This window comes from Leptonychotes weddellii, chromosome 6 (genome assembly GCF_054177405.1).
Source record: "Leptonychotes weddellii isolate Sample4059 chromosome 6, ASM5417740v2, whole genome shotgun sequence".
NCBI lineage: Eukaryota > Metazoa > Chordata > Mammalia > Carnivora > Phocidae > Leptonychotes > Leptonychotes weddellii.
The window spans coordinates 27,628,536-27,646,264 of NC_138374.1; the positions used below are offsets into that span (position 1 = coordinate 27,628,536).

General features: G+C 41.5%; 1 protein-coding gene across 1 annotated transcript in view; it reads right to left on the reverse strand.

The window, feature by feature from the left end:
- Positions 1–760: 760 nt before the first annotated feature.
- The window catches only part of PI4K2A (phosphatidylinositol 4-kinase type 2 alpha), a 20,248-nt gene continuing 3,279 nt past the window's right edge, over positions 761–17,729 (reverse strand). The window contains exons 2-5 of the mRNA XM_081823697.1: positions 12,628–12,828; positions 7,232–7,363; positions 6,710–6,863; positions 761–1,306 (exon numbers count right to left, since the gene is read on the reverse strand). Coding sequence (XP_081679823.1) covers positions 1,233–1,306; positions 6,710–6,863; positions 7,232–7,363; positions 12,628–12,828 — 561 coding nt within the window. The 3' untranslated portion in view covers positions 761–1,232. The remainder of the gene's footprint in view (positions 1,307–6,709; positions 6,864–7,231; positions 7,364–12,627; positions 12,829–17,729) is intronic.

Sequence of the window (17,729 nt, forward strand, 5' to 3'; positions counted from 1 at the left end):
TTTTTTTTTTTTTTTAAAGATTTTATTTATTTTTCAACAGAGAGACAGTGAGAGAGGGAACACAAGCAGGGGGAGTGGGAGAGGGAGAAGCAGGCCTCCCGCAGAGCAGGGAGCCCGATGTGGGACTCGATCCCGGGACCCTGGGATCATGACCTGAGCCGAAGGCAGACGCTTAACGACTGAGCCACCCAGGCGCCCCCCCTAGGAGGTCTTATTAAAAGTATGGGATCCTGGGGCGCCTGGGTGGCTCAGTCAGTTAAGCGCTGCCTTCAGCTCAAGTCATGATCCCCGGGTCCTGGGATCGAGTCCTGCATCAGCCTCCCTGCTCAGCGGGAAGCCTGCTTCTCCATCTCCCTCTGCCCCTCGCCCTGCTTGTGCTTATGCGCTCTCTCTGTCAAATAAATAAAAATAAAACCTTTAAAAAAAAAGTATGGAATCCTGAGTTTTACCCCAGACCTAGTGGAGGAAAGGCCTGAAGAATCTATTTTTAATAAGCTCTTCATGTACCAAATATGAGAACCACAATTAGAGAAGGAAGTAAAAACACTATGAGAATGTGTTAATTAACCTTATTGTGGTAAACATTTGGCAAAATATACATGCATTAAGTCACCACGTTGCACATCTTAAATCTGCACAATGTTATACATCAATTCTATTTAAATAAAGCTGGACAAAGAAAAACTTATTATAAGGAATAAAAGTCAACCTTACTCTCCTATTCTAGGTAGCATTCCTACTAATTTTTTTAAATGTGCAGACTGAGCAGGAATAGAAAAGCATGGTAGAGGATGAAAGCAATGAGAAAGTAAGGAAAGTTGCAGGAAGCAGCGTTTTCTAAACTGATGTTCTATGGAATGGTCTATTATGAGGAAAGTATTCTAAAAAAGTTTAGAAATCACTGGGCCAAACAAAATTAAATAGGTTCATTTAATGGACTACTTCTCAAACCTTTACTGTGCTACTATGCAATGTGAATCTCCAAGAAAGGCATAAAGCATGTAATATGTTCCAAACATATTTGAACCTTTCTTCATTCTATCTCTATGAACATCATTCAATAAGATACCACTTAAAAATCAGATTGAGAAAAACTCTATCAAATATTAACCTATCAATTTTAAACACATGTGAATCCTGATTCTTCTGAACCTATGTGACCTAATCTCTGATTATTATGTGTTTCTATATTATGCATACACACTACCTCATCTTCTTCTTTAATACACAGATCAGTCTCTTACCCGGGAGCTAGAACTATCCATTGGACAGTCATATTTAATCAGCCAGTTGTCATTGCCTCGATCTGTGAACAGAAACATGAAGTTAGAAAAAACTGGGGTGACTTTCACTTTCAGTCATGATGGACTACATATTTTGGGCACTTGGTCCAATCATTCTACTGAGAACACCTATAAAAAATTGATAAAATATTTTCAGATCTCTTGAAGGTACTGGAGATTTTAACAAGACCATTAAGAGTTAAAGTGTTGAGACCTGGGAGAGAAAGGAAATTCAGACAGGGAGTCCATCATTTGTGGCTTATTTTCTCCTAGAGCACCTGCTGGTTATAGAGCTGGGTATAAGTTTTTTTAAACTTAAAAATAAATAAATAAATAAAATAAAGAGAGAATAGCTGAGAATCTTCCAAAACTGACAAAAGTTATCAAACTATTGATTCAAGGGAAACTGAATCCCTAACAGGATAATACAAAGAAAACTATACCAAGCATATTGCAGTAAAGTTCTGAAAACCGACTACAGGGAAAATCTCAAAGGAGCCAGAGAAAAAGAGAGATTACCTTCAAAGAAACAACAATAATACAGGAACAACTGACTTCACAGAAATCATGGGAACAGAAGACAATGGAATGGGGTTTTTTTAACTACTGAAAGAAAATAACTACCAATCCCAAATTCTACGCCCAGCAAACATAGCCTTCAAAAATGAAGGTGAGGGGGTTGCCTGGGTGGCTCGGTCAGTTAAGCGGCTGCCTTCGGCTCGGGTCATGATCCCAGGGTCCTGGGATCGAGTCCTGTATCGGGCTCCCCGCTCTGCGGGGAGCCTGCTTCTCCCTCTCCCTCTGCCTACTTGTGTTCTCTCTCTATCTCTCAAATAAATAAATAAAATCTTAAAAAAAAAAAAAAAAAAATGAAGGTGAGGGGCGCCTGGGTGGCTCAGTTGTTAAGCGTCTGCCTTCGGCTCAGGTCATGATCTCAGGGTCCTGGCATCAAGCCCCGCATCTGGCTCCCTGCTCGGCGGGAAGCCTGCTTCTCCCTCTCCCACTCCCCCTGCTTGTGTTCCCTCTCTCGCTGTGTCTCTCTCTGTCAAATAAATAGATAAAATCTTTAAAAAAAAAACAAAAAACAAAAATGAAGGTGAAATAAAGACATTTTCAAACCAACAAAACCAAAATTCATCATCAGCAGACTAGTATTAAAATATTCTCTAAGTCAGGGTGCCTGAGTGGCTCAGTAGATTAAGCGTCTGACTTTGACTCAGGTCATGATCCCAGGATCCTGGGATCAGGCCCTGCCTCAGGCTCCCCACTCAGTGAGGAGTCGGCTTGTCCCTCTCCCTCTGCCCTTTCCCCTGCTTGTGCTCTCTTTCTCTCTCTCAAATAAATAAATAAAATCTTAAAAAAAAAGTGTATCTATATTCTCTAAGTCAAAGGAAAATTATCCCAAACAGAAGCTTGGAGATATAGGAAAATTGAAAGAGCAATAAAATGGGTAAATATATTAGTAAATCTAGATAAATATTAGCTTTTTGCAGTATGATAGTGTTTTTTTTTTTAAAGAGTTATCTTTTAGAGACACATACTGAAATAATTATGAATAAAATTACATCTGTAATTTGCTTTAAAATAATAAAAGAAGATAAGTAAACGGAAGTGTGAATGGGATAGGATTAGTCATGGACTGATGGTTGTTAAGGCTGGAATGACCAGTGCATGGAGGTTCACTATTCTGCTTATTTATATATGCTCAAACGTCTCCATAATTATTATTAATAACAGTAATAATAATAATATCATCTTATGGTTTTACAGAAAAGTGGTTTTACATAAAAGTGGTTTTACATATGCACATACACATATACATATATACATGCATACATAATTAAAATGTATGACACTAATAGTATAAAAGTCTAGAGATAGGAAATCAAAGATTCACATGGTAATCTTTAGAGTAACCATCAAGGGAAAAGACAAAGCGTATAAACTTCTGAGCTAAAAGAGGGGAGAAATGAAATACTTACAAAATAATTTAAGATCTTATTTAGAGAGAGAGAGCGCACGTGTGAGCAGAGGGAGGGGCAGAGGGAGAGGGAGAAAGAATCTCAAGCATACTCTGTGCTGAGCACGGAGTCTGACGTTGGGCTCAATCTCATGACCCTGAGATCATGACCTGAGCCGAAATCAAGAGTCAGACGCTTAACCGAATGAGCCACCCAGGCGCCCCTAATTACAAAATAATTTTAAAAGAAAGCAAGAAAGAAAAGAGATCATAGGAAGAAGTGTAGGAAAAAAAAAGACAAGCACACAAAATAGAAAGGAAATAAGATGGTGGATGAAAATCCAAATATATCTGTATGTACATTATAGATAAATAAACTACATGCTCTAAAACTAAAATATAACAGTTGTCTCACTGGATGAATAAAATTGATAACCATTTAAATATTTAGTTTAAGAAAAAATGAAGTGGGGGAAATCGGAGGGGTAGACGAACCATGAGAGACGATGGACTCTGAAAAACAAACTGAGGGTTCTAGAGGGGAGGGGGGTGGGAGGATGGGTTAGCCCGGTGATGGGTATTAAAGAGGGCACGTTCTGCATGGAGCACTGGGTGTTATGCACAAACAATGAATCATGGAACACTACATCTAAAACTAATGATGTAATGTATGGGGATTAACATAAGAATTAAAAAAAAAAAAAAGAAAAAAAAGAGAAGATTGAAATTGCTAAAATCAGAAATGAAAGTAGGGACATTACTACCAATTTTACCAAAATAAAAATAAAAAGGATTATAAGAGAGTACTACAGGCAATTGTATACCCAGAAACTGGATAGCCTAGATGAAATGGCCAAATTCCTAGAAACACAAAATCTAAAGACTAGACCATGCAGGGGCGCCTGGGTGGCTCAGTTGGTTAAGCATCCAACTCTTGATTTCAGCTCAAGTCATGATCTCAGGGTCATGAGATCAAGCCCCATGTCAACATAATAAAAGTCATACATGAAAAACCACAACAAACATCATCCTCAATGGTGAAAGACCAAAAGCTTTTCTCTAAGATCTAGAACAAGGCAAAGGTGCCCGCTTTCAACATTTCTATTCAACTTGGTACTGGAAGAACAGAGCAATTACGCATGAGAAAGAAATAAAAGGCATCTAAATTTGAAAGAAAGAGGTAAAATTATCTGTTTATAGATGATATGATTTTATATGTAGAAAACCCTAAAGATGCCACACAAAAAAAATCAGAACTAATAAACTCAGCAAAGTATCAGACTACAAAGTCAACACATAAAAATCACTTGTGTTTCTACTTACTAACAACAAACAATCCAAAAAGCAAATTAAGAAAACAATTCCATTTAGCATCAAAAAGCATAAAATACTCAGGAATTAATTTAACCAAGGAGGTGAAAGATTTGTATAATAAAAACTATAAAACATGGCTGAAAGAAATTAAAGAAGACATAAATAAATGGAAAGACACTCCACACTCACAGATTGGAAGGCTCAATATGGTTAAGACGTCAATACTACTTTGAAGCTATTTAGAGATTTAATGCAAATCCTATCAAAATCCCAATGATGTTTTTTGCAGAAATAGAAAAACCCATCCTAAAATTTATATGCAATCTCAAGGGATACCAAATAGACAGAACAATCCAGAAAGAAAAGAACAAAGCTGGGGGACTCATACTTCCTCCAAATTTCCAAACTTACTATAAAACTATACTTACTATAGGGGCGCCTGAGTGGCTCAGTCTGTTGGGTGTCCAACTCTTAGTTTCAGCTCAGGTTGTAATCTTGGGGTTGTAAGATCAAGCCCTGTGTCAGGCTCTGCGCTGGGCATGGAGCCTGCTTAGGATTCTCTCTCTACCTCTGCCCCTCCTCCCCCACTTGTGTGCACATGTGCGTGTACTCCCTCAAACAAACAAAACAAAACTATGCTTATTACAAAACTTAATACAAAGCTATATAAATCAAAATAGTGTGGTAGTGGCATAAAAACGGACACATAGACAAATGAAATACCATACAGTCTAGACATAAACCTTTGCATGTATGATCAAATGGTTTACGACGAGGGTGACAAGACCATTCAATGATGAAAAGATAGTCTTTTCAACAGATGGTGCTGGGAAAACTGGATATCCACACACAGAAAATGAAGTTAGACCCTTACCTCAGACCATATACAAAAATTAACTCAAAGTGGATCCATGACCTAAATCTAAGACCAAAAATTATAAAACTCTTAAGACAAAAACATAGGGCAAAAGCTTCATGGCATTAGATTTGGCAAGAATTTCTTGCATATGACCCCAAAGGCACAGACAATAAACAAAAAAATAGACAAACTGGACTTCGTGAAAATTTAAAAATTAATTGCATCAAAAGATACTATCAACAGAATAAAAAAGCACCCCATGGAATGGTAGGAAATATTTGCAAATCATGTATTTGAAAAGGAATTAATATCCAGAATATATTAAAAAACTCCTACAACTCAACAACAAAAAAACGTGATTAGATGCAAATGGCCAAAAAGTACATGAAAAGATGTTCACAACATCACTAATCATTAGGGAAATGCAAAACTACAAGGAGAGACCACATTATACCTACCAGGATGGCTACAAATGAAAAACAAAACAAAACCAAACCCAGAAAATAACAAGTGGTGACGAAAAGGTGGAGAAACTGGAACTCCTGTGCACCATTGGTGGGAATGTAAAAATGGTGCAGCCACTGTGGAAAACAAAACGGCAGCTCCTCAAAAAATTAAACATAGGTCAACCAGACTTCAATTAAAAAAAAATTAAACAGAACCGCCATATTACCCAGCAATTCCACTTCTGGGTATATACTCAAAAGAAATGAAAGTAGTGTCTCAAAGCTATTTTACACCCATGTTCATAGCAACATTATTCACAAGAGCTAAAACATGGAAGCAACCCAAGTGTCCACTGACGGATAGATAAGCAAAATACAGTATATACATACAATGTATGTCCAGCCTTAAATAGGAAATTCTGATATATGCTGAACATGAATAAAGTTTAGCGGCATATACTAAGTGAAATAAGCCAGTCACAAAGTGACAAATACTGTATGAGTCCACTAATACGAGGTACTTAAAGACAAAACTGTCCTGTGATAGCTCTTGCTACTATGAGTAAATAGGGATCAAGGGCAAAAGTATCCCTGATGTTGCTTTGGAAGAGCCAGTGTGTCTTCCGTCTGGGACCGGGAAAGAGGTTAAGATAAAACATTAGTAACTACTGGCTCCAGGATTCACTACCTCTGATAACCACACATGATATGCCTGAACAAAGCTTGTCTTGGAAAATTATTTTCAAGGCCCTTCTGACTTAGGAAACCTTCGTCCCAAGAAGGCACTCTGGTATGGAGTACCTCACAGTGGTCTAGCACAGGCCCCGGGCTGCCCACAGCTGCTCACCAGTGTTGCGGATGATGTAGTCCAGCACCACCAGCCGCTCAAACTGCAGCAGTAGCTGCCGGTTAGTGTTCTCCGGGAGAGGTTCTGCTTCAAAACGCCGTAGCCAGTAGTCTGCATCTTTGTAGCCTTCAACAAAGAGCTGGAATGAACCAACCTGCAGCCAAAGAGCAGGAATAAAGGTATTTCCCTCCGGCTCAAGTCCAGAGAGCCCAGGAGTGAGCCAGGTGGCCCATAATGCCCTATGGCGTTTATGTCAGAAAAAGGTCATGAGAGTGACTGCCCGTCCAAATTCAAGAAGCGCATCTAAATGGGCCAGAGGAGTAAAGTGAGAAAGTTAGGGGCTCTGTTCTCTGGAGAATTATTCCGCAAACCTTAGACCCTCAGAAATGAGGAAGACGGGCGCCTCAGGGCAGGCTATTCACATGTCTATATGCAAGTCTCCAGGTGCCTTGTTTCAGCACTTGGATGGTCATGCCACCACACATCATCACCTTTACTAAGCCACACAGGTGCAGTGTATACCTTTGGCGGTAGCCCGATGCGATTAAACCGCTGCCCAACTTTTGGCACTTTCTCTAGCGCAAGCCGCTTGCCCCTGGACTTCACTCGGTCAATGGCACTATAGTTGAAGGTATCACTGGCCAGGTATACTACCTACAGTGGAAAGAGAACAGATACCTAGGTTACAGTCGAGTATAAGGAAATATATCACTATGGCAGGGAATACCTGGATGCTCACCAATACTGTTCCTCTTCCAGGGGATGCAGAAAGGATGCACTTCTCAGCCTTTCTAATATGAGCAGTTCAGGCCAACGGAATGTTGACAAAGTGATGTCTGTATATCACTTTCGGGCCTGGCCCCTTAAATCTCCCATGATCCTTAGTTCACACTCCCCAACCTGTGCAGCTGGAAATGAAGGGCTCGGAGATGGCAAAACCACATCATGGAAGGATCTTAGATCTCTTGTCACTACATGGAGTGACAAGGGATCTGGGAGAGCTGCCTAAATGGCATGAGTCTACGATGTGAGCAAGATCCATTCAACCACTGAGATTCAGGAGTTGTTATAGCAGCTAGCAAGAATTCCCCTGTCTAAGACAGCCGTCTCCTGGGTTAGAAGAGGGCCCAGGGCCTATTTTTCTCTCCAGATAAAAACAAATTGCGATTCACTCTATACCCTTTTATTTCTTTTGAATTCTGTACTATGTGCAATTTATTCACATTTTAAAAATAAACATTAGGGGGTGCGCCTGGGTGGCTCAGTCGTTAAGCGTCTGCCTTCGGCTCAGGTCATGATCCCAGGATCCTGGGATCGAGCCCTGCATCGGGCTCCCTGCTCAGCGGGAAGCCTGCTTCTCCCTCTCCCACTCCCCCTGCTTGTGTTCCTGCTCTCGCGCTCTCTCTCGCTCTCTGTCAAATAAATACATAAAATCTTTAAAAAAAAAAAAAGATTCTTTAAAAAATAAATAAATAAATAAATAAAATAAAAAAAAATAAACATTAGGGGAGCCTGGGTGGCTCAGTCGGTTAAGCATCTGCCTTCAGCTCAGGTCACGATCCCAGGGTCCTGGGACTGGGCCCCGCATCAGGCTCTCTGCTCAGCGGGGAGTCTGCTTCTCCCTCTCCCTTCATCTACTGCTCTGCCTACTTGTGCTCTGTCAAATAAATAAAACCTTAAAAAAATTTTAAAAATAAACATTAAAATGGGTTTTAATCTTTAGTGAATTGCTATATAACATGCATATCTATGTAGACTATATCTGGAATATTACACAAGAAACTAGTACCAGAAGCTGCCCCTGAGAAAGGAAATGGAGTGGCTGGAAGGCAAAAGTGGGAGAGAGGCTGAACTGCTCTTCTCTGTTTACCCTACTGTGCCTTCTGATTTCTACACTAGATGCCCGCATTGCCTATTCAAAAAAACCATTTTTTTAAAGACTGTATTTATTTCTTTGAGAGAGAGAGAGAAAGAGAGAGAGAGCATGAGAGGGGTGGAGGGGCAGAGGGAGAAGCAGAAGCAGGAAACAGGCTCCCAGCTCTCTGCCCAGGACCCCAGGATCATGACCTGAGCTAAAGGCAGATGTTTAACCGACTGAGCCACCCATGAACCCTTCAAAAAAACATGTTTTAATGGGCCATCAATATTACACTTCATTGGGGCACCTGAGTGGCTCAGTTGGTTAAGCGTCCAACTCTTGATTTCGGCTCAGGTCATGATCGAGTCCCACGTCAGTCTCCGCACTGGGCGTGGAGCCTGCTTAAGATTCTCTCTCTTCCTCTCCCTCTGTCCCACCCCCCCCAAAATATTACACTTGATTGTCAAATTGTGGTAATATCACTGTAATCCGTATGTATGTCAATTATCACCCTTATCATACCATCTTGTGATTATCCATTTATACATCTAACCTCTCTCTTAAGACTCGAGATTTGGGGGGAAAAGAGAACATCTTATTTTATTCATATTAGCATCTTCAGCACCTAACACAGTGGCTGGCACATGCTCATTAAATATTTATTAAGTGGGGCGCCTGGGTGGCTCAGTTGGTTAAGCGACTGCCTTCGGCTCAGGTCATGATCCTGGAGTCCCTGGATCAAGTCCCGCATCGGGCTCCCTGCTCGGCAGGGAGTCTGCTTCGTCCTCTGACCCTATCCCCTCTCATGTGTTCTCTCTCTCAAATAAATAAATAAAATCTTAAAAAAAAAATATTTATTAAGTGAATGCATGAATGAGTTACAAGCTTCTTTCAGAGATAGCAACAAGTGAGTCTCAGCATATAAATAACTAAAATCAAATTTAAAATTCTTTCTTTTCTAAGCCTTGCAAAATTCATTACAAATAATTATTGTGCCTATGAATCTTAGAGAGGGACAAAATCATTCCCTCCCTCCTAGCCATTCATCTGTCCATCCAAAGTTAACAGGAGTATCTACAATGGATGTGCAAGGTACAGTAGGTTGGCAATCTCTGCCCAGGAAGCACAAGCACAGAAGTTAAGGAGAAAAAAGGCTTTCCTAAGAATACCTTGCCAGTTTCCACAGTGAAAACCCTCACTCTCTCAAGCAATAAACCACCCTTTCCCCCCAATCAGATTTATTTTTTTCTTTTTTTTTTTTTTAAAGATTTTATTTATTTATTTGACAGAGAGAGACACAGCGAGAGAGGGAACACAAGCAGGGGGAGTGGGAGAGGGAGAAGCAGGCTTCCCGCAGAGCAGGGAGCCCGATGTAGGGCTCGATCCCAGGACCCTGGGATCATGACCTGAGCCGAAGGTAGATGCTTAACGACTCAGCCACCCAGGCGCCCCTCAGATTTATTTTCGATCGCTCTCTGTAACAACCCACTTTTTTCTCTATGACTAATGAAACTATCATAACCCGAAACCTTACAGTAACAGAGAGCAGAAACAAGCTATCGAGTGAGACCTGGAGCCTTACTATTTGAAGCTCCATCATAACATGAGCCCTGTTCCCATAGTGACAGATGCTCTCATTAACTGGATAGAATCCTGTCACAACGGTGGGGAGGGTGGGAGAGGAGACATCTCCTCTCACTATTCTCCAGCAGCTGTAGGTTAAACTTGCAAAGTTCTGTCTCATTTCAGTCTCATGGAAGACTAATATTTTGTTGTTGCTGACTTTTTGATGCAAAACATCAAACAGGGAAACATCTAACAGGGAAAGAGGAAGACCAGAGATGGGGTAGAACAGGATCATGGCAGGTGACATTCTATTATGATTAGAATTGTCATAAAAGTACCATAGGCTAAGACATATGGAGTATTTACATTGTGCCAAGGCACTGGGCTCCGTGTTTTACATGGATTATCCTGTGTAATCTTAATAGCCGCCCCATAAAGTAGGAACTAGTTATATCCTTATTTTTATAGTGAGGAAACTGAGCACGCAAAGCATGTGGGGGTGTCTTAAGTGACTTGCCAAGGGTCACCCAATCAAGAGCTGCAGAGCCAGAACTGTGACTCAAGCCCTGATTCTTAGGCACTACTCTCCAGAAACATAGGCAGAACACGCACAGGGCCAGGTGCAGACTGCTATTTACCTAGTAAAGAAAGGGAATTACAGTGATGAGCAAGGAATATTTAAAAGAATGTTTAGAGTCTAGGAGGGGCCTAGTAGGAGGAATTCAGGTTAGGCAGGAGATCTTTGGAGCATTAATTATCATACAAGATGTTCAAAGTGTGCTATTTAACTCTGTGTACAGACAGAACTAAAGCATAAAGGGAAGTAATGAGCTGTACAAGGCCAGGCAATGAATCAGATGTCAGTGGGAGCTATAAGCAAACACTATCCCCATAGATCTGAGTTGGGGGATCTCTAGGATTGTCCCTCATGTTTTGATATTCACTCACTGATTCAGCTGGCACTTACCGAATACTTACCATAAAAACAGTACTTTGCTTGGGGCACCTGGGTGGTTCAGTCGGTTAAGTGTCTGACTCTTGATTTTGGCTCAGATCACTATCTCAGGGTCATGAGATTGCGCTGAGCATGGAGCCTGCTTGAGATTCTCCCTATCCCTCTGCTCCCCCCACGCCCCGCCCTCCAGCTCACGTGCACACTCTCTCTCAAAGCAAAAACAAAAACAAACAAAAAAACCCACAGTACTTTGCTAGGTGCTGAGAATAAGAGGAAATTTCAAAAACGGTCCCTGACTTCTACAAACTTACAAACCAGTTGGCTGATTGTTTGGAGTTTGGCGATAAAGGAGCAGTTAAACAACCACAACAATCACAATTTCTTCTAAAACACCCTGGGAAAACAGAAAAAATAGGTTTGAAGGGAAGCTCCTGTCTGCTGATCAGTCTCTTTGCCCACAGAGTCTACTATCTAAACCTGCAAAGAAAACCTCAAGCAGGGGTCTTTAGTCTATTGGCATGGTCCTTACAAGGTCAATGAATGGACTCCCAACTGGTCCATGAACCATCCCCATGAAATTATATGCAAAACAATTGCAAATATATGAATTTTTTCTGGGAACGACATCTCTAGCTTTCATCAGATTCTCAGAGGATTAAGGCCCATAGCTACAAAGATGCCCCTGCAGCCTTAGGGCATCATATCAGAGTTCCACCTTAAGTTGTTACTAAACCTCAGGTAGCCACACATACTAAATGGGTGAGGATGTGTCCTTGAATGTTCATATGCTGACCAGCAGGCATTCCTTCCCCTCACAACCCTCGGAAAGTTTCCTGGACACCTGTAGTACAGGGGCTTTTCACCTGGCATCAGTAAAATGTATGCAATCAATTCTGTATTTCAGCATACTGAAGGGGTGGCAGGGCTCAGAACCTAAGCTAAGTCTATCACACATATAAGGTGTGTGCAAATTCATTCTAAGTGTGGATTTGCCTGGATCTGGGACCCGATTTTGTTATGTTCAGATAAGTACCAGTTTCCCATAGCATAAAGATGGATGAGAATTCCATGTCAGTTCCCCGTACAGGTTCAAGCCAGACCTTTACTCTAACCCTCAGCCCATCCTAGACTCCTCCTTGCCAGAGTGACTAGCTAACATCAGTTAGTCCGTTTTAGAACATATCTAAATCATGGAATAGCTCGGAAATCTAAGAGAATGAGCTACAGAAGTAGCTAGGTTTCTAACCAGCTTGCAGTTACCTGGGATCGAAAGACCCGGGAAACCCATAAATGTGCATCAGAGGGTCAGTGAATTTCCTGAAATTGTATGCGAAAATTTTATGTGTATCCTTCTCAGGATAGCTTCCATCAGATGATCAAATCATGAGCCTACATCTACCACCTTCCCCCCAAAAAGGCTGAGAGCTCTAGATTCAGGGCATACATAGCCCTCCTTGGACCTAATGGCTCCATTAACAGGTAGCAGGCCCAGGAAAACTCTGGATAGGCAGTAAGGCTCCCTGGAGACAGGTCACTGACCTTTGTACGGGGTACAATGTTGAGTTCCAGTTTTTGGTCCACCAGACTGGCCCCTGCCTCTGAGAGATAGCCCTGGTTGAGGACAAGGCAGTCACGGCCAAAGCAGCAGGGACAGCATAGCTTCTGCAGCCACTTGGTCCACTTAGGATTAAGGTGCCCATATGGCTCTTCGTTCTTGGGTTTGAAGACAGCAGTGATCTTCTACATAGAGAAAAGAAAAATAGGATGTTAAAGGCAAATTGATTAAAGTGGGTCACAGACCAGGTCAGCAGGACTCTAGAAAGAAACGAGAAGGCACAGGCAGACAATCCCTAAAGACAGACACTGGCTTCTCCCCAGCTTATAAGTGGAAGACACAGCTCATGTGTGCAGCTAAGAGACCCACTGCCAGAAAGGGCTGTGGCCAAAGAAGATGCCACATCTAGTATACATGGTAAAACAGATTTTCACACCATCAAACCCCAACTTCCAAGGTAAATTCATACAAACTGTTGTTCTGCATCAATTAGGTAAAAGCTCAAAAAAGTACCAACTGAAAGGAAATGAATAAGGTATTATGCTATGAGGTTAAAAAAACTCCAGCAGTGCTTGATTTCCTCTATCAGTCTTATTATCTCACTCCCTGGGTGTTAACAAAACCTTAAAATAAAAAGTTTAGGAACAACAAACTAAGAAAACAATGGAAGGAAAAACTGACAGCGTGAAAAAGAATCTGCCATCTGATTACAATAGGGTTCTTTTAAGTAACTCTGATAGGCAAGAGATTAGGACATGAGAGCCCACAAAGATTAAAATCCATCTTCTCTTGCAGGTGAGAACTTAATCCTCAGAGGTCCTTAGAAATATGGGATGCTGCTGCAACCCCAAAACAATGGGCCTCCCTTCTGGAGTCTTCCTCCCTAGGCCAGGCAGCCCTCCACGGTTATTTCACATTTGTCTCATTCCCTCTAGTCCCCAAACTGGTACTTTCAGAGGAAGAAAAGTAAATATGCTCTCCAAGTGATTCATCTTTGTATCATATGACTCTCCCTCTCTCTCACCCCACAGCCAACTCAAGCTAGTCTGGGTCATAAGACATTTTCCTCTGAGTGTCACTTCCTGACAGGCAGGTCACAGCAGAAAACATACGCCCATCTGCCTGCATTAAGTATGTACTCATATTAGGAACTGGCTAGATACATGTCTCCAACAATAATTGGTCCATCTTGAGGCTAGTTCTTTCAAGAAGCCTTGCAAGAATTTGAGAGGACAAGAAAAATACAGAACTCTCCTCCCTCCAAAGGAATCAATTTATTCTTAAACACAAACAACCTTACTGATTCACTGGGGAAAGTCAAATGCATAAATTCATATCCTAGGCCTTCAGATTTACCTTTTTATCCAAAATGGCTAGCAAAAGGCCTAAGTTAGCAATATTCCTGGCTCTGTACCCCCAGAACCCTGGGCTCCAAACCACACAGCAGCAGTAACAAGGGACTCCTATCACTCAGAGAATGACCGATGAGTCCATGGTAACTCTCTGAAACTAGACAGTAAAACCACAGGACAGCTTGAGGCCCATCCCCCACAACTTAACAGTCAGTTCAACTGAGGTACAATGTGGAGTTCGGCAGGCTGCTTCCCAGCGGAAGGAAGACCAAGACAATCTTATTAGCGGGGCTGAAAAATACCAGGACTGAGGCCTAAATTCCTCCATTAAAGAAAGCAGAAACTGAAGGCCAAGATCGCAGCCAAAGCCCCATTTACAGACTCACCTCTCAAACTTCTCCATTTCCTTCCAACAGGAGAATCGGAAAGCATCTTGAGGACTGTGAAAGCATTAGTGACCATCACTACCTCAGTATCACACAGGGTTCATTAAATAATAACGTTTGGACTGGACAAATGGAGGGACAGTAGGGTGAGAAGGATGGATGAACAGAAAGATATTAGGCAGGAAGGGAGACAAGAGCCCTTCAGGACTAAGCATGGCCTCAGTTCAATTCAGTTCTGCTAACATGTGCTCAGTCCTTCATTTGTGTAAGACAGTGTGTGAGCGTCGCAGGTTTGCTGGATGATACATGACACAGCCTCAGGCCTAATTTCCAAAGCTGACGTGAACTTCACATTTTCAGCTGTATTCCTGAATACTCAAGAATACTCAAGAACTACTCAAATCAGAAAGGCACCCACCACTGTTTGGTTGAGAAAGAAAATGTCTACTGCCTAATTTTTCTCATTCTCCTCTCTCTTCTTTACTATACTTTCAATTCCTTTCTTACATTTAATTAGGAGTAAGCTTCGGTTTGATGCCAATTTTTTTTTTTTTAAAGATTTTATTTATCTGACAGAGAGAGACACAGCGAGAGAGGGAACACAAACAGGGGGAGTGGGAGAGGGAGAAGCAGGCTTCCCGCGGAGCAGGGAGCCTGATGCGGGGCTCGATCCCAGGACCCTGGGACCATGACCTCAGCCAAAGGCAGACGCTTAACGACTGAGCCACCCAGGTGCCCCGCCAATATTTTTCAAATGCCTTTCCTTACCACCCACTGACTAACCCTCCTTTAATGAAAGGGCTGAGGTACAGGGAGCTTAAGCAGCAGCAGCAATGGAACTGGGGATCCAAAGAGAACTGCACAGGAATCAGGAGGCCACTCACTGGCTGGTGTCAGAACCCGAACCAAATACTGGGACCTGGAACGCAAAGAGTTTTCTCTCTATCTATCCAGCAGCCCCAAGGAGGAGGTATTATGTGACACTAAAATTTAAGGTAGTTCAAGCACATCACTCATATTGTACAGTGAAATACACAGAAATAACTTCTTATAAAAGTCGGGTTTTTTTTTTTAATTTGGTAAACGTGAAGCTGATGATTCTCCAACATTTTGGTCTGAAGATCCCTTTAAACTCTTTTTTTTTTTTTTTAAAGATTTTATTTATTTATTTGAGATAGAGAGAATGAGAGAGACAGAGAGCACATGAGAGGGGGGAGGGTCAGAGGGAGAAGCAGGCTCCCTGCCGAGCAGGGAGCCCGATGCGGGACTCGATCCCGGGACTCCAGGATCACGACCCGAGCCGAAGGCAGTCGCCTAACCAACTGAGCCACCCAGGCGCCCTAAACTCTTAATTATTAAAGACCCCCAAAACTTTTATGTGGGTAAACCCTACATTTGCTGTATTACAAATTAAAACTGAAATGTTAAGACTGTTAATTCATTTAATAAAAATAAACCTATTACATGTTAATATGGGTGCTATGTTTTTGTGAAAAATAACTATTTTCAAAAACAATTTTTAGTGAAAAGGCAGGCACTGTTTCACATTTTTGCAATCTCTCTAGTATCTGGCTTAATAAAAGGCAACTGTATTTTCAACATCATAATATTCAATCTGTTTCGATATCACACACCATGTAGCCCCTGAGAATCTCCACTGTGCGCACACAAGGAAGTAAGAATGAAAATGGCAAATAGTCTTAAAATTGTTATAAAAATAATTTTGACCTGGGCACTCCTAAAAGGATTCCTACAGGTCCTTCAGCCTCAGACAACTGCTGTATACTGTATTGGGAGTCGGATAGAAACAGCACTCCTATTTAGGCAGAGAAGCCTTATTTACATGTTAACCCTCAGAAAAGAGAGGGATGGGCTACTCCAAATATATGAGACCCTGAAAGAAGACGGGATCCAAACAGAATGCCAACAGAAGAGATTTAGACTGTATTTATTTTCCTATCCACTGCCATTGACCCAACCTGTCTCATCCGTTACAACTGGTGGCCTGGGACAGGTCCCTACAATAGACGGTAATGATGCTTAAAAACCTCAAGAACTACATCTAAATATGACATACAAACTTGACTACCTCTTAACATTTTAGGGAAAAAAAAAGTTATTCTGGGGGTGCCTGGGTGGCTCAGTCCATTAAGCATCTGCCTTCGGCTCAGGTCGTGATCTCAGGGTCCTGGTATCGAGCCCCAAGTCCAGCTCTCTGCTCAGTGGGGAGTCTGCTTCTCCCTCTCCCTCTGTGCTTGCACACGCTCTCTCTCTCACTCTCGCTCTCAAATAAATAAGAATTTAAAAAATTATTCTGTTTGAGATCTTTATTCTTTGTTGGGCTATCAGTGTTGCTCTCAACCACATATAAGGACATCAGAATTTCTTGGGAGGGCACAGGTAGTTGGAAGAAGCACACTCAGGACTATAACATAATTTTATATTTGAAAAATGGAAAAAAAAATCTGTACCATTTTCATGACAAGCTCCTGATGGATAAGTATTTTTAAAAGACTGCAAATTACGATATAAGGCCTAGTTCCTAGAACATGTGAGCAGTATCCATAAAATTTTGAAGCAAATACCAATTAACATTATCTAATAAATTACTATTCTCAGTGGTCATAAAATCATCATCTCAAAATTATACTACTTTTGCTTTATTCAATGCCATGTATCCAAGAAACCCTAATCCAGAGGTCAGTGGGCATTAACTTAACAAAAGGCAAAACACTTGGAGCTCCTGCTACGTACCAGGAACTATGCCAAAGGCTTTCATGTGTGATATCACATTTAATCTTCTTAATAAACTAATGAATCACATGCTATTCTATGATTCTTGGCAATATGAACATATAATATTACTAGCCTCACAAAACAGAAAATGCTCAAAAAATATTTTCATAGGTGACTGAGCATAAGACCAGAAAGCAGAAGAATGCAAGTGAGGAGGGTAATATGAGCACTCTCTACCATGCCTTCTAATCTAGCATTTTCCATCTTACTGTTCTCTAGGTCTCCACTTGCTTGCCCTGAGGGAGAAACCATCCTAAATTGGGAAATGAAATCAGGGCTATTATCTTCAAGAACCTTCTAGCCTCTCTAGCTCCAAAAGCAGGTCTGGCAGAAACTGCTGGTTCCCCCAATCTCTGTTCCCTCTTCTTCCTTGGACACGGGACTCCACGTGTGGGGCAAAATAAAGACTACAGTCCCCAACCACTACTGCAGTTAAGTTCTGAACAACGGAATATAAAAAGAGTCTGGTGCAACTTCTATGAAATATCTTAAAGGAAGAGGGCATACTCTCCCTCTCCTTTCCTTCTTCCAACTGGTTGAAAAACAGACAAG